Below are 17,874 nucleotides of genomic sequence, written 5' to 3' on the forward strand. Positions count from 1 at the left end.
ACAACTAGTGGCCCTTGTCGGGCCCCGTACCTGGCGGTCCTAAGTGTGTTAATCCACCCCCAGTTAATTCCATGAGGAGCCGCTGTGGGCTCTTCCTCAGAAGAGAGGAATAGTATGATCCAACGCATGTCGGAAAGACCTGTGGCTGCTGAGTGAAATGCAGACTGTGGAGGGAAAAAAGGGAGAAAACTGAGCCCTGGTGGGGAGGCTTTTCCAGTAGGCCCGGTAGAGGGCGAGGTCCGGCTGGGGCAATCTCAGTGGGAATGGTGAGAAGCCAGTCTGATCAGGGACAGTCAGATGTCATGGTCAGATGAGAAACAGGTCTCCAAGGAAGAGGTTAACTTGCCAGAGAAGTGGATTTGCAGTAAGAAAGCATGAGTCTGCCTCGGTTTTTGCCCCAAGGGGCTAGTTTCAAGCGGCACTGCTGTTGACTAAGCAGGTAGTGGGCCGGGGAGAGGGAAGGAGGAGACGGAAATCAGGAGCTCTTTTTGGAACTTGTCCTATTTGAGACACCTGCTCAGATCCACGCCAGGATGTTGAAATGGCAGATGAGGGTGAGGCTGGAACTCAGAAGAGAGGTGCCGTGGGAAGACAGTTACAAGACTTCAAATAGGTGGACCGTATTGAAGGCCAGTGGATGGCACGTGATCCCCAGAGAACATGGAGGAGTCCAAGGATGGCCTTGGAACCCACGAGCCTTTAGTGGTGAGCCTCAGAGGGGGAGGATTCAGCAAAGAAGACAGACGGAAACAGCCAGAGAGGTGGGAAGAACACAGGAGGGTGGCCTCCTGGAAGGCAAGTGAGGAATGTAGTTCAAGGACTGACGGATCGGCTGGGTCAGATGGTGCTGGGAGGCTGACAATTACGTCTGCCGAGGGTAAGGCCACCTGCAAAAACGCTATCAGACCGGTAGTGGGGACACACCGGAGTGCCGTGGGCTGAGGAGAGCAGGGGGGTGGGGAAGGGGAGACGGCGACACAAATCTCTCACAGAGGCTTGCTCTACAAGGCTGCAGAGTACTGGGGAGGCAGCTCGCAGGGAAAGTGAGGTAAAGGTGTTTCTCCTTTCAGTGCGAAAAGACAGGGAGAAATGACGAGTGACAGTGCCCGGGCCGGGGCGAGAAGCAAGATCCTGGAGTTAATGAAGTAACTTTGCTGCCACCCTGAGTTGGGGGAGGGTGTGCGGGGCGTCTGAGGAACGAGAGCGCGGGAGCGGGAGCGGACCGGAAGACGCACCGCGGCCACTGGCCACGCTAAGGCCCTAATGTTAAACGTGGGGCCACCCCGTCAAAACAAGTGCAGTCAACGGGGACGAACGTTCTTCCAGTCTGCTCCCTTCCGCGGTCTGGGTAGGCGGAGAGGTGAATTTAATAGCGTTTGGGGTTTTGCTAGGTAGGTGTGTGGGGGGAGGGCAAGGCGGAACTGGGAGCTGACTGTCCATTAACGAGAGGTGGCAGGGATGGGCCGAGGACTCCTAAAGACCCCAGAATCCAGATCAAAGTGCCCGCTCATCAACTGTCTGTTCAAGTGTGTGTTTACTGATATGTAAATACTGACTACGGAGAATATCAAAATGGAGTAATTTTAAAGGTGGGGAAAATGTAAGAAGATTCCCAAGATATGCTGCCAAGAGGGAAGCCTCAGGGTAGGGTCTATCCACTATCACAAACTTAACCTCATTCTTCTGACAGCCAGGCACCTGTTAGTTTTTGATTTACAGAAAGCAAGGGGCTTCCAGGGAATTTTTCCTTTAGGTAAAGGGAGTTTTTGATGTCTAATTGTATTAAGATAGACCCTATCCAAGAAATTAAGCTATTCCTTAGATAAGACAACAGAGTACTATAATAAAGGAAGTAGAAACCAACCCAGAATAAATTCCTCAAAGAATACTGAGAATATTTTACTGGTTCTTTGTTGTTTCAAAACATGGCATCTATGTGCTATATTAACATATCTTAACTCAGTACCTGCTATTGAGTTATTGGTCTGTAAATGGAAGTGGAGACCATTACTACATGGCAGACACGAAGACTATATGATCTTGCTGTCTTCAGGAACTCAGAAAGTCACAGGAGAGACAGAAAATTTGGTGATACCCTCATGGTACCCAGGAGGCACATACTATGTGATGATATATCCAAGGTGCTATGTGAGCCTTAGAAGGGATATGTAGCCTCACCCAGCCAGATTTGGTGGAGGGAGGTATGCGGAGGGAGGAAGCTTTGGTTTTCACGAAGTCAGTACCTCTAGGAGGACAAGGCAGCCTTAGCCATGAGACTCGAGTATATCCCAGGTAGAGACAGCGTGAACCATGGCGGGACACCACGGAAGGGCACGTACCTTACAGCCAGACCTCTCTGTGATGCAGTCAGTTCTTCATCCTTTCGAAACATCCCTGGGAAATAAAAACAGGTACTTTGGTCAACTGTGATTTCCCCCAAGAATGGCATTTTCCCCCATTCACACTTCTACCATTTTCTCAGTGGAAATTCATGCTATAATCCCAACTTTTGGTGTAACTGGTTCCTTTCTTTCTCATTGTCACATCGGTTCAATCACGTCAAAGGACCACCATGGAACCCAACGTGTCTAGGTCTGTATAAGATAAATAACACACCTCAAGGCACAAATCTGAGACTTCTCTAGAGGAATTATTATTAACTTAAAAATTCCATGGGTGTTATATGTAAGTGCTGAGTCACTGGATTCTACTCCTGAAGCCAAGACTACACTGTATATTAACTAATTTGAGAATAATAAAAAAAAATTCTAAAATGCTAGCATATTTTATAATAAACACTATGACTTTCAAAAGGTGGCATTTAAGGGGCACTTGGGCGGCTCAGTCAGTTGAGCATCTGACTTCGGCTCAGGTCATGGTCTCATGTTTGTGGGTTCAAGCCCCATGTTGGGCTCTGTGCTGACAGCTCAGAGCCCGGAGCCTGCTTTGGATTCTATGTCTCTGTCTCTGTCCCTCCTCGGCTGATGCTCTCTGCCCCTCTCTCAAAATAAATAAGTAAACATTTAAAAAAACAGAAGGGGGCATCAAAATGTTTCCATTGTTAGATGATTGACTAACATCAGTATTATGAACCAGAAGCTCAACATAAAGCAAGAAATGATTTCCCTACCTCTCTCTGACTCTAATGAATGAAAACTGTATACATACATCATCTTTACCTTCTCTCCCCAAAGAGGAGGCTAGGACTTACGATTACACATTACTAGATTCTAAGCCCAATTTAAAGACCAAAGGAGAACTAAATTAAGAAGCAAACAATATACTTAAAACATATCTGTAGGTGTTCCTTAGCAGATGGCACAGGATGGGTGCTGTATGCAGTGGGGCTAAAAACCCCACGTAAAAAGCTCTGTGGGCCACTACGGATGACCAGTCTGACGGGGATGTCCCTCCAGTATGGGAAGAAACCAGAGTCTAACTCATGACTCACAGCCCAGAGTGTTAGCATTTCCTATGGCAAGGTGTCCATTCACTGAAGATTGAAAATATGAATATATAAATATTTATGCTAAAAATACATGTAATTGTGCGTGCGTGTATTGTATATACAAGGGATGAGGGATGGGGGAAAAGCATTCAAATACTAATTAATAAAAATGTAACAAAGACGAAGCAGGGACCAATAAAACTTGATTGAGACCAAATGTCTATTTCTTTTATATTTTATACTGCCACTAATGTTGGTCATATGACGGACCCCACTCTTACTGTTTTTTTCACTAAATCAGGTGTGAAATTAAGATGAAAAACTGCAAAAAAAAAAATAGTAAATAAACACACTTTAATGAACCTAAGCAGAGTTGAATATTCCTGTCTCTTAGCTCCTCTAATGCAGAAAGTTAGGGTCTTATCTCAAGTGAAAGTATATTGGAATAGGATTTCTTTCGGTGATGAAAAGTTAATTTCTAAATTCTTACCATCATGAATTTCATAAGCCAAACTAGTGATCTTCTGGGTAATTATCATCATTGGGCTGTAATAGAATAAAAAAGATAAGTATTTAAAAGGAGAAATTTAAAATAATACTGATGATGTATTAGAGAAGATGTGGTTTATATATACAATGGAATATTACTTGGCAATGAGAAAGAATGAAATCCTGCCGTCTGCAGCAACGTGGATGAACTGTAGGGTATTATGCTAAGTGAAATAAGTCAGGCAGAGAAAGACAGATCCCATATGTTTTCATTCATATGTGGATCCTAAGAAACTTAACAGAAAACCATGGGGGAAGGGAAGGGGGAAAAAAGTTACAAACAGAGAGGGAGGGAGGCGAACCCTAAGAGACTCTTAAATACAGAGAACAACCTAAGGGTTGATGGGGGGGGGGGGGGAACTGGGTGATGGGCAGGGAGGAGGGCACTTGTTGGGATGAGCACCAGGTGTTGTATGGAAACCAAGTTGACAATAAATTATATTTTTTAAAAAAAGAAAAAAGTTTATTCCACTTATGCAATCACAAAATCCTGACACTTTTTAACATTAAAAAAAAAAAAAAAGGCCTCCAAGGGATTTCAAAGAGAGAATTCAGGGGCTGCTATGTTTGGGGAAGGTATAGGGGCTAAGGGAGTTAGGGCTTCTCCCTTGCTTTAAAAGGCAGGCAGGCAGGCGGGAAGGAAGGAAGGAAACAGGGCAGGGAGGGAAGGAAGAGAGTGAAGAAATGAAAAGGGAAAGAGGCAGGCAGAGAGAGAAAAAGAGAAAAGAAAGGAAGAAGGGAAGGAAGAAGGGAGGAAGGCAGGAAAGGAGGAAGCAAGGGAGGGAAAGAGAACCGCATGCTCATCCCCCACGAGGCCCTGCGTGAGCATCGCCACCCGCCTCCTCCCTCACGCACTAAGAGCACTAGGACGTGGGGCCAGAGGGAGGCGGAGGCAGGCATCAGGCTGGGCCCTGGCTTCCCGATCTTGACTTTTCAACGCGCCACACTGCTGCCCTTTGGCTTGGCTGACTTAAAGGTGAAAAAGGAGTTGGGAAAAGGGGAATAGGTAGAAAATTAAGGTAGACTGGGTGAGCAATGTAGAACAAAACAGGAGAGATGGGGCACGAAGAAACAGGGCAAGGTCCACCTCACTGGTCTAGGGCCCAGGGACCAAGGGTCTGGGAGAGCCACCCCAGAGATAGCACCTAACATGCACGTTACGGAGGGCTTTAAGTCGTGTTACAACTAAGAAAACGGCAATATTTTCCCCGTTTTGTAATCTCTAATTGAATGGATAACTTGGAAAGGAAAAATACATAAATCCATGTTAAAAAAAACCACCGGGATACATCTTTATCCTTTATTACGGTAGCTTACTGACGTTTGTATCAAAGAACAATTAATCACAAGTTATTTATTTATAGTTTTGGAATATTCCACTAAAACCAGAAAATCGCGTTTTGCCGAGAGGCAGAGGGTGAGCTCAGGCTCAGAGTATGTGCAGCCAAGGAAAGGCCTTCAGGAAGGCCAGCCCCACAGCCCACATTCGGCAGGAGGCAGCTCAGACTCCGTCACAGAGACCCCGTGCCTTCCACCTGTCCCCACTGCTCAGAGCACGAGACCGGTCAGCATCAGCTCTACCCATCAGCTCTACCCGTCGCCGAACACGAGCATCCTTCAACACCTAAAAAAAGGAGAATGCCTTCAGGCATTCAGGGGCAATGCGACACACAGACCCAGACCCCTGAGGACTTACAGCTCATTCTCCTCACCCAACAGGCAAGATCTCAGAAAAGAAAAACCTGTCAGATGGCAGGTGCTCTCAAAGTGCAGAAGGGAGAAGATTCCCCGTGGGCTCCCTTAAAAGTCAGCTCCTGTGTGAACGCAACTCACTCTCAGGAAATGATCCCTCAGCCAGCCTATCCCCCAGGCTTCTCTGAACACCCAGCTGCCGTTTTAGCTTTCGGGATGTTTTATGTGCCTCTGAGGATTGCAAAAATAATGATTTCCACTTCCTTGGGGGAAAAGAATCATTTTTCTCATCCTGCCTAAGTTCTCTTCATAATATAGCTCAGCAAAGAATTATATAATACTCTTCAGTTCTAAATGCTAATTCCCATTTCACCTCAAGTCATAATAAAAACCACTGATAAAATAATTATTAAATTTATCAACTCAGTGACGGGGTGCCTGGATGGCTCAGTTGGCTAAGCATCTGACGCTTGAACTCAGTTCAGGTCTTGATCTCAGGGTCCTGAGTTCAAGCCCCACGCTTGGCTCCATGCCGGGCGTGAAGCTTACTTAAAAAAAAAAAAAATATATATATATATATATATATCAACTCAATGACAAACTGCTAGGTGCGTATATATAAGATGTTCCAAAAATGCAAATATGTGCTTTGTGAGTGCATGCCCTCCTTGTGCCCTGGCCACCTGGCCTCCCCAGGCAAGTGCTGTGCTATGTGCCGTGCAGGCTGCAGGATGGCTCGTGAAAGCCCTCGTGGTGGTGAATGTGACAGGGCTGAATGCCCCAGGATCTTTCCAAATGCTGCTCCCTCCACTTAGACCACTCTTCCTGGAACTGTTTTTGCAAGGACAGCTGAGGAATCACTTCGCCCAAGAGGCCCGTGGACAGCTCTGCCTCAAGCCCACACTCGCCCTTCACGTAACCCCAGCTCCTCGTTTTCCTCCTCCAAAATATTTTCACGTTCGTGGCTGTTTCATTGTTGGTTTAAAATCTGTCTTTCCTCTCCAGAAAGTCCACGAGGTAAGGAACCAACAGTCTTTTTCACCACTGAACCCACAGTGCCTAGCACAAGAGAGGTGCTGAGTAAATATTTTAGAAACGCTAAATAAACGGACTCCTCTAAGCGTCCGGTCAAGATCTCTTACTCCTTCTACAGGTTGGTCGGACTCCCTCTAGCCTGTCCACTCTCATCTGTGCTTGAAAGCATTTACCATACTGTTTGTCATTTTTCTGTTTGCTTTCCTGTCACCACAAAAAATCCTGGGCTACTGAACACCAGGAACGCCGACTTATTTATCTCTGCACCTGGGGCACTAGACATATACACGGGTTCAAAGGACCGACTGGTTTGCAAAAACGTCTCGGCATCTTTTTGTTCCCTTTACTGGTGATGGTTAGCCCCGACTATTCCCTTTGGTTTTAAATGGGTGGCAGTTCCAGGGCCTCTGGTCCAACCTGTCACGGGGTGGGGTCAGGGGGTGGTGAATGTGACAGTAAAATGCTAGAAGGCAGAAGTAGCACAGAGAGACTCAAAAGGAGTGGGTTATAAGTGAAAGTAAGCCAGTACTACAGTGAAAGTTCAGCAAGGCATGAACAGATCACTGAGAGCTGAGAAAAGTAAACCAGAGGGGGAAATGGACACACGAGGCCAACACGGGCCATGTGCCTGACCAGGAAGCCGACCGGAGCAGGACCAACTTTACCTCGTTACGGCAGAACCCAGGGTGTGGAGAAAACACTTGTAAACGAAAACAACACTGTTCTCAGAGAGTACCTGCTGTGGGTCTTCTTGAGAGGGCACTCTGTTCACAAATACCTGTTTCAGTGACTCACACATGATTTCACTTAGACCTTTACTGACATTTTAACTACTTGCTGACTTCGCATCTACTGGAGTCTCCAAATGCTAATCACTTCCAGGGTCCTGGGAAGTCTGAGATCACCTGACACGAATCAGAAAGACCCTCTGAGGGGCGCCTGGGTGGCTCAGTCAGTTGAGCGTCCGACTTCGGCTCAGGTCACGATCTCACGGTTCACGGGTTCAAGACCCATGTCGGGCTCTGTGCCGACAGCTCGGAGCCTGGAGCCTGCTTCGGATTCTGTGTGTCTCCTCTCTCTGCCCCTTCCTCGCTCATGCTCTGTCTCAAAAATAATACATAAACGTTAAACAAAAATTTTTTTTAAATATATAAAAAAAATTTCAAAAGAGACCCTCTGCCTTCCCTGTGGCAGAGCCAGGGATGGAGGAGGGAGGGGGTGGACAGCCTCAGGATCTCCAACGGGGGAGCTCAGGGCCGCAGACAGAGGTACCTGTACCTTCCACATGATGACATCACTGTATTTAGGTGGAAGTACACAGATTTACTCCCCGTGGCACTCGGCTAGGAATGTGCGGAAACGTGGAATCTAACGTTTCAGGAGAAATACTTCAGCTGACGAGACAGTTTCAGGTAATATTAAACAAGGAAAACAAAAACCCTACCTGCTACAACAACTAAAAGCTCTACACTTCTTGAAATTTAAAAAACAAAAGGATACGAAAATTTAAAAAACACTTGCATTTTTTTGTCTCTACAGATAATGAGAACAGTTGGTTTAGTTCTTTCATACAGTACAATTCAGCTGTAGTTCAACATTATTAGAAACTGAATGCTGAGGAGCGCCTGGGTGGCTCAGTCGGTTGAGCGTCCGACTTCGGCTCAGGTCATGATTTCAGTTTGCGGGTTTGAGCCCCGCGTCGGGTTCTGTGCCGACAGCTCGGAGCCCAGAGCCTGCTTCGGATTCTGTGTTTCCCTCCCTCTCTGCCCCTCCCCCACTCATGCTCTGTCTCGCTCTCTCTCTGTCTCTCTCTCTCAAAAACAAATAAACATTAAAAAAAATTAAAAATAAATAAAAGAGAAACTGAATGCTGAAAAGAACAGTTGCTGCCTCAATTGCCCATTACCTCCAGGAGAGGCTATCTCTAGCGCCATCAACTGCAAGCACCTGCCGGGTCAAAGGTCAGCTTGCCACTGGGTGCAAGTCACCTGACAACAGAGCCCAACTGTCAGCTCTCCTCTGTGGTCCTCTCTTTCCTCCACAAACAGCAAAACCCACCGAGGCCAAAACAAGCCCCACATACCGAATGCCAAAGAAAACGCAGTGAGTCATCACGGAGAGGGCCACGGGTTTCTGAGCCACGTTCATTCGTTCACTTTACTCCCTCGTTCAGAAACAGGTATCTAACAAGCACCTACAAGAAACCAGATGCTGGAGACACAACCGTGCACAAGGTGAAGTTCTCGGGGCCGCAGACCTCACGGTGCATCAGACAGAGAGAGATAATGAAGCAGTCAACAGGTGAACGCATCCTACGCCAGATGCTGCCAAGTGCTGACCGCAGGCACAAAGCAGGGTGGGGGGAGGAGGGAGGAGACCTGGCCTCACCCTGAAGGTGACATTTCAAGTGAGAACAAGGCAGAGAGCAGCCTGAAGGGGTAAGAATGTTCAGGAAGGAGGAAAGCAGTTCAACAACAGTTCAATAGAAGCGTGACTAGCACGTGGGGAGACAGAAGGCCACTGGTGGGATGAGAGGAGGTGCAGAGGGAGGATGGGGACATGCAGGGGCAGCGGTCAGGGTCAGACCCAGCAGGCTTCTGGAGCTGAGTGACCCACGCGAGGGAGGGTTTCCGCACGGAAGTAACTTGGTGTTAAATGGGTGAATTCTAGGGGCGCCTGGGAGGCTCAGTCGGTTGAACTTCTGACTTCAGCTCAGGTCTTGATCTCACGGTCCATGGGTTCAAGCCCCACGTCAGGCTCTGTGCTGACAGCTCAGAGCCTGGAACCTGCTTTGGATTCTGTGTCTCCCTCTCTGCTCCTCCCCCATTCATGCTCTGTCTCACTCTGTCTCAAAAATAAATAAACATTTAAAAAAAATAAAAAATAAATGGGTGAATTCTGACTCTGGGCTGAAAAGACTGAGGAGGGGTGCCTGGGTGGCTCCCTCAGTTGAGCGTCAGACTCTTGGTTTCAGTTTAAGTCATGATCTCACAGTTCATGAGTTCAAGCCCCATGTCAGGCTCTGCACGGACAGCATGGAGGCTGCCTGGGATTCTCTCTCTCTCTCTCTCTCTCTCTCTCTCTCTGCCCCTCCCCTGCTCACATCCTCTCTCTCTCTCTCTCAAAATAAATACACTTAAACAAAATGAAAAAACCAAACTTCTTAAGAAAAGCCTGAGGAGCTGCAGGGGGATAAGTGGGCAGGAGAGGGTGGTGGCTCAGACCAGAGTGATAGCAAGTGTGGTCTGATGTGGAGCCTGGCCACCATGTAACGGTAAAGACGACAGGATCGGCCGACGGTCTGACAATGGATATGAGGCAGGGCTTGAGACCCGATGCTGCCAAGGTTTTTGACCAGAGCAACCACTCAGAAAGACAGAGGCAAGGGAGAAGGATCACAGGAGGGGCAGAGAGGGCATCGGGGAGTCTGTTTCAGGCGTGTCCAGTGCGAGCTGCCTCCTGGACACTCGGGTGGAGATGTGGGCAGTGAACAGGCAGTGGGACAAGAGTCGGAAAACCCCACTTAAATCCTGACCCCACCACTGATCAATTTGGAAGACTGGGAAGCTATTTCAGCCCCCCTCCAAGTTATTATCTAAAAAACAGATAAAAGTAACACTGGGTGGATTAAATAATGCAGCAGTATGACAAATACCTCAAACAGTATCTGAGAGACAGCAAATGTTTGATGAAACCTTCTTTACTAAACAGTGGAGTTGCTACTAAAGCACAAGGCCCTGGGGGGACACGATAATTAGCTGTAAAGTGCAGTCTCTGATGAGGCTTTCTCACTAAAACAGGAGATGAACAGGTATGTGAATAACTATATAAAAAAGTGTCATGAGCCAAACGAGACATCTGAAGAAAGGCGTGCAGGGACGACAGAAAATTCAAACCCAGGGGAAAACCTCGAATTGGAGTCCTGTCATCTGGGCCCGTAAGATTAGCCGTGGTGGACAGGCACCGATGGCTGGACAGGAAGGGCGCCCTGAGCACAGGGAACGGACTGGGCGCAAAGGCAAATGTACTGACAGGAGAGCAGGGCCGTGGGCATCAGACGACTGAGGAAGGCAGCCGGGACGGGGCTGCGGGGCAGAGCCGGGCACACACCGTGAGGGCTCAGAGTCCCAAGAAAACCGAAGACTTCTGATAAATCTCATTAAAGCACGCTGCTCTGTGAACGGATGTAACGGTAGAAAAGGCCTGCGGAGGGCAGAAACCAGACAAATCAAGCCACAGATTATTATTAGCCCGTCTACTCTTGGTAACTCGACCTACGTTAGTAGCAGCCAGATAGAATGTTTCCTCCAAACAAATGTAGGTCAAGGTGTGGGAGATGCTCCCACGGGACGAAACAGGGTCAATGGAACACTGCCGTTTAGCGGTTGGGCTGAATAATTTACATCCATCCCACTTGCAACACAGTTACTGGGCACAGCGTGAGAGGAGGGAGACGAGAGCGAGAGGCCTTCCAGAGCTCGGCACGCGGCGCAGAGAATCTACAAGCAGACTCAAACGAGGCTTTCTAGGAGTGCGCGCGACAATCGCACCTGTAGCTCTTAGACCAAACGGTCTGTCCCTTATGCTGGACAGGACTGTCACTTACAAAAGTACTGAGCACCTCGCAAAAGGTAGAGCGTGTGCTCCATAAATCGTAGCTGAACGGACACACAGGAGTAAGCAGTAATGAAACGTCTGCTGAGCATCTGATACCACGTGGTTAGCTCTAAAACACAGCCTTAATTTGAATGGAAAATTATGTCCTGTGCATCTCTTTTGGTGGATGCACTCAGCTACCCCTTCAAAAGTCAACATACTCCAATCAGAACTCATTACATTTCTGCCACACAAGTTTGCGCTTACTTCCGTCTACAAGTTCTTTACCTACACAGAAGGAAAGCAGTTACCCTTCTTTTGTCTCAACACCATTTACTTAATAATCGAGAAGGGCTTTCCCCACGGATCTATTCTCCCACCGTTTCTATTCCGTCCCTGTATTTCTTGGATCAATGGGTCTGCTTCTCTCCTCTGGCTTCACTGTGTTATCTACTCCCGTGTCAGTCCTGTAATAGTTAAATGACGGCTACTTTACAAACAGGAGTGTGTTTTGTACTGAAATTGCTACTCTCGAGCATTTCTACTTCTAGGGGAACTTTTCAATTCATCTAATTTCCCTCAAAACCCCACCTTGAACCGCATTACACCTACAGATTAACTTGAGAGGAATTCCCATCTTTATAATATTAAATTTTACCGTCTGAATAACAAGATATTTCTCCCGTTAGGGTTCTTTTATATCCTACAATAAAGTTTTACAGTTTTCTACACTGAGGTCCTGTGCATTTCTTCTTACGTGTATTCTCAGATAGACATTGTCATGGTTTTCATTGCTTGTGAAGCTAGGATCCTTTATTATACTTGCTAACTGGTTATTGCTAATCTAAAGGGAAGTTATTTAATTATTTTAATGTCTCCTCTATTTTCTAAGGCTACCACGAAAGTCAAGACTACAGTGGTTTTCGATCTTTCTGCAAAAAGGAACTTCTGTTAAGAAACGAGTCCCTTTAATCTGATCAACATTTCAAATGTATCTTGAACTCATGTCCCACTCCCCACCCCAAACACACAGATGTTCACATTCATATACAGGCACAATATCAGTTTCCTGTGCCTCAGGCAAGAAAGACTGCCCCGGACGGAAGAGTTCCCATGCGGTTCCTCAGCAAGAGCCTGGTTCCACCTCCTGTGTGGCCAGCTTCAAGGCAACAGCACAGTTCAGGACAAAGGATGGCCACTGTATTCAACTGTACCTTCTTCAGACGCCCAACATTTTGGATATTTACCCTAATTAGGTTCAAGTTAGGATCTTTTCTGCTCGTATTATAACACGCTCAAGGCTTCTAAAATTTTTTTTTTTCAACGTTTTTTATTTATTTTTGGGACAGAGAGAGACAGAGCATGAACGGGGGAGGGGCAGAGAGAGAGGGAGACACAGAATCGGAAACAGGCTCCAAGCTCTGAGCCGTCAGCCCAGAGCCTGACGCGGGGCTCGAACTCACGGACCGCGAGATCGTGACCTGGCTGAAGTCGGACGCTCAACCGACTGCGCCACCCAGGCGCCCCTTTTTTTTTTTTAATTTTTTTTCAACGTTTTTTATTTATTTTTGGGACAGAGAGAGACAGAGCATGAACGGGGGAGGGGCAGAGAGAGAGGACAAGGCTTCTAAATGCCTAAATATTTCATTAAGGGGAAAGTCTGCCTCTAGATGGCTTCTTCTCTGTCCTGTGTCCAATAAGAAAAAAAGCCCTTCAGCTTCATTCTCCCAGAAGGCCTCTTTCAGCTAATTTGTCTCTGCCTAATCTTTATCAGTTTACTGATGATGATCAAATGTCTCCTCCTAATGGATAAAAATTACACATTAAACTAGGAGTTTTGTATCAGGTTTATATTTAAAATGCTATGTTGTTTTCTTCCACATACTTAAACATTTGTAAATTATATTTAAGTATTTAAGTGAAATTTTAGGGGCACCTGGGTGGCTCAGTTGGTTGAGCATCTGACTTTGGCTCAGGTCACATCTCATGGTTCAAGAGTTCGAGCCCCGCGTTGGGCTCTGTGCTGACAGCTCGGAGCCTGGAGCCTGCTTCGGATTTTGTCTCCCTCTCTCTCTGCTCCTACCCTACTCATGCTCTGTCTCTCTCAAAAATGAATAAACATTAAAAAAATTTTTTAAATGAAATTTTACATTTCAGCAAAATAAAGCCACACCATATAAAGCTATTTTTAAACACGTGTTTTGCTCTTACTGCAAACTACCCTCTAATTTGTGGGCCACATAAGCAGTCTTTTCCAATCGGGGGTGAGCAGCAGTGGTGAGGAAGCATGCTCTCCCTCTGCTCCCCAATAGCGTCTCCATCAGCGTAATCAAGAGAATTCCAGGGGCACCTGGGGGCTCAGGTGGTTTAGCTTCCAACTTAGGCTCAGGGCATGATCTCATGGGTCGTGGGTTCAAGCCCTGCATGGGGCTCTGTGCTGACAGCTCAGAGCCTGGAGCCTGCTTCAGATTCTGTGTCTCCCTCTCTCCCTGCCTGTCCCCTACTTGTGCGCACTCTCTCTCTAAAATACACATTAAAAAATAATCCTTTTAATAAAAAAAAGGATTCCAGAGATGCTGACGGAGGTGAAGCCCTAAGAAAGAAGCTTCCCTAAATGACTGTGTGAAGCAAATGCTCCCTATTCAGTGGACCATCAAAGTGGCTGAGAAATAAACACATATTATGTTAAGCCACTGAAATTATGATGTTTTAACAGTGTGAGCCTAGACAGTAACAAGTTTAGAGTATCAGGTTTGAGAAATCAGAAAGGTGATGACTAGATCAACCAAAAGAGCAGTTGTGAGGGCCCAGTAAACACTGTGTCACGCACATCTGTACTCACAAGAACTGCATCAATGAGCTCAATTTAGCTACATTAGGCTGGTTTTTAAATCTGGCAGTTTAGGGGCGCCTGGGTGGCTCAGTCGGTTAAGCGTCCGACTTCAGCTCAGGTCATGATCTCACGGTTCATGGGTTCGAGCCCCGCGTCGGGCTCTGTGCTGACAGTGCAGAGCCTGGAGCCTGTTTCAGATTCTGTGTCTCCCTCTCTCTTTGCCCCATCCCTGTTCACATTCTGTCTCTGTCTCCAGAATAAATAAACACTAAAAAAAAAAAAATTTTTTTTAAATAAATAAATAAAAATCTGGCAGTTTAAAAATATAAGCAGCACAATATTTGTTAAATGAAGTATATGTGGAATCCCAAAATATAAGCTAGAGACACAGAGCAGTTGTGGCTGAAGTGAGACTAGAGGGGACAGCCTCACCTGCTTAGTGTCCCTGGAACATGGCTACAGTGTCCTAGCACTGAAGAAGGCCATTTGAAAATTCGTGATTTTACAGTATTAACTACTAGCTGCTAATGTTCACATTCCTGTTATCTACATGCATAAACTGAATTAGTCAAGAGTATTCTTTTTGTTTGTACTTCATACTAAAGGCTTAATTCATTCATTCTTCATTCACTGTAACACAAGCACTAACGCTCTGAATTTTTTTTTTAATGTTTATTTTTGAAAGAGAAAGAGAGACAGAGCGTGAGCAGAGGAGGGGCAGAGAGAGAGAGAGAGAGACAGAATCTGAGGCAGGCTGCAGACTCTGAGCTGTCAGCACAAGGCCCAACGCAGGGCTCGAACCCACGAACCACGAGATCATGACTTGAGCTGAAGTCGGATGCTGAACCCACTGAGCCACCCAAGGTGCCCCAGTAAGCTCTGAACTTATCTTGGATAGCACAGCTTTGCCTGCACTGCTCAGGTTTTCTACTCTGTGTTTGTTGTTTTCCCCCATTTTTCTCACTGTATTTTCTACTTTCCTCTTAACTGAGGTATTATTATTATTGATCCACTAAGGGTTTATTCAATGTCGCCATGTGCTAAACACTACGGATACCACGATGAACGGTAGGGTAACTGTTCCCAGGAAGATTAAACTGTCTAAGTGATCTTGACTCTTGTAAACATTCACAACTAGGTCCTACTCTCATACCCTAATGACAACGTGTGACCGGGCTTACACCTTCAAGTTCGTGAAGATTTTCAGTGCCCAATATGTTTACTGATTCCATCCATTAGCTCTTTTTGTCCAAGAATATCTATTATTTATAAGCTAGACCGCCAGCATCTATTCTCCTTTTCTGAATTCCGGGTATATTTCTCTATTCTACCCGATATATTGCTAATTTAACTAGTTTGTAAAGTGTATTTAATCAGTGTGTTTCGGCTTGATTTGTTTGTTCTTTTGCATGCGATCTCCTTTCATCCAAATCTATTTTTTTAATCTGTTTTAAAAAAGTAAAATCTACTTGAATCCCATTAAGGAGAAAAAGAAAATTTCAACTTCTAGAATTCTCTTGTTTCATAGCAGTAATTTTTCTCTAAGCTCATACAACTTTGGTCCATTTCTAATGTTGAATAACTTTTTTTCAGAGTTGCCATGACATACTTTATTTTTTCTACTTTGCTTATCCTTAGCAGAGGTCCCTTTATAAGGATGGTAAGCAAGTCAGTCCTTAAGGATCGGCCTATGTTTATTTTGGAATAGACATTTCATCAGCTTGTTGCAGGACAAAGAGTTAACATGGAGCAACTAGACTACGACCCCTTTGAAGGAACAAAAAAGCCAGAAGTTCTTTCCACTACTCAGTTGAGTGCAGACATAAGAAAGCAGAACATTCCATGAAAGTGAAAATGCATGCAACCAAAATACATATTCAAATGTCTGCTCTAGAAAATTCAGAGGACCTCTGGCCCAAAGAAAAGTCTCAGGGGCTGTTAAGAAGCAGAAGTGACCAGATCTTACAGAGAAGCTGGTGAATGACTGTACAAAAGGGATTCGCTCAAGAGATCAAAGAAAGAGACTCAAGGATACAGGCTGAAGGGGGATGGTTTTCAACAGTTATAACTGATGGTAGAAATTTCTGTGAAATTAGGAAATGCTTTCAAGATCAGAATGCCATACGACAAATTCAATTGCTACATATTTGGAAATTTTATAGAAGTCAACTTAAAAGGACAGGTTATTTTTGTGACTTATAAGCACTACAAAAGGCCACTTTACATGAAGAAAACATCTCAGCTCATAGAGGAATTTTCAACAAAAACGTTTGTCAATAGCTTTTCATTAGAACTACTAAATGCAACCATAGGCTGTCCTTCCACCAACGTGACAGTAGATAAAACAGGCTACTGAATCAAAGTTTTACTCTTACCCTGAAAAATCAGCAGAATATTGTCCATAATCAAAGATATAGACTCTAGTAATTTGGCACACTGTGAGGTATCCCAAAGCAAACACAAAACAATATCTGGAAAACAGAAACAAACTAGATTAGTGAAAATAAAAGATTCATTTTATTAGAGAATACATTTTAAAATACTGTATTAACCATATGATATGGTTCAAAAATTAAATATTTCTAGATCTACTCCACAAATAGCTTTCTTCAATAAATTGTAAAAACTCTTTACTAGTAGCTAGTTTACTTGACTTTCATACCACCTTCAATGGTAAATCCATTTAATCAATGCTTTCATTATTTTTTTCCTTCTGAAAGACCTCCATAACCCAAATGACAGATTTGAAAGTCATGTTCACAAGTATAAAACTGTGAGTATTGGTAATTTTTCTATTTATTCTTCCTTTTTAGCAAACACAATTTGGCACAAAAATGTGTGGCTAGATCATACATTAAATAAATTCTTGTTCTCAACAGTTTAAAATCATACATCTTTAGTGTGGATCAGGTAGCATTTACTCACATATTACAAGCATGAACATTTAGTGATTTTCACATCTCAAGGTGCTTGGGACAGTTACAATATTTAAACACACAGTATGGAAAATAATTTACATATCAATAGAAGAGACCAGAAACAGATTCTAGAACACTTAACATTGCATAGATAAAGGCTGCAATGCAAATTAGCAGGGCCGGATTGTCATCTAAATAGTTAACAAGATAATTCCAGATGAACTAAAGAATTAGATAATTCCAGATGAACTAAAGAATTACTGTAGGACATTAAGGGGCGCCTGAGTGGCTCAGTTGGTTAAGCGTCCAACTTCAGCTCTGGTCATGATTTCGTGGTCCATGGGCTTGAGCCCCAAACTGGGCTCTGTGCTGACAGCTCAGGGCCTGGAGCCTGTTTCAGAGTCTGTGTCTCCCCTACCCCACTTGAACTCACTCTCTCTCTCAAAAATAAATAAACATTTAAAAATTAAAAAAAAAAGAATTACTGCACAACATTAAAACCAAAACACACAGGAAATGTGGATATATATTCAAATGTTCTCAAATTGGGGACATACTTTCTAAAACATTGATAATACAGAAGGAACCGATAGGGTAAAAAACAATATATTTGGTTAACTTAAAATCTTAAGTTTCTTGTGTAGGCAATTTAGGTAGTTTTATGAAAGAGATCTTTTAAACTTTAGACATATAGGTAATTTGATCTATTTGAATTATTCCTGAGGTGGGGGGGGGGGGGAAGGAGGATAGCTTGCTAATTGAAATGTTTTACAAAGCTAATATACTCCCAATAGCTGTAACTG

General features: G+C 44.8%; 1 protein-coding gene across 4 annotated transcripts in view; it reads right to left on the reverse strand.

Moving 5' to 3' along the window:
• MBOAT2 (membrane bound glycerophospholipid O-acyltransferase 2) overlaps positions 1–17,874 on the reverse strand; it is a 128,477-nt gene that overhangs the window by 21,069 nt on the left and 89,534 nt on the right. For 3 of the 4 annotated variants that reach the window (XM_086699972.1, XM_086699971.1, XM_086699969.1), the window contains exons 4-6: positions 16,529–16,624; positions 3,939–3,994; positions 2,340–2,394 (exon numbers count right to left, since the gene is read on the reverse strand). In XM_086699972.1, coding sequence (XP_086556098.1) covers positions 2,340–2,394; positions 3,939–3,994; positions 16,529–16,624 — 207 coding nt within the window. The remainder of the gene's footprint in view (positions 1–2,339; positions 2,395–3,938; positions 3,995–16,528; positions 16,625–17,874) is intronic. The other variant, XM_086699970.1, reaches the window with a different exon arrangement.

The sequence above is a fragment of the Puma concolor genome, chromosome A3, assembly GCF_028749965.1.
Source record: "Puma concolor isolate L17-30 chromosome A3, mPumCon1.1.hap2, whole genome shotgun sequence".
NCBI lineage: Eukaryota > Metazoa > Chordata > Mammalia > Carnivora > Felidae > Puma > Puma concolor.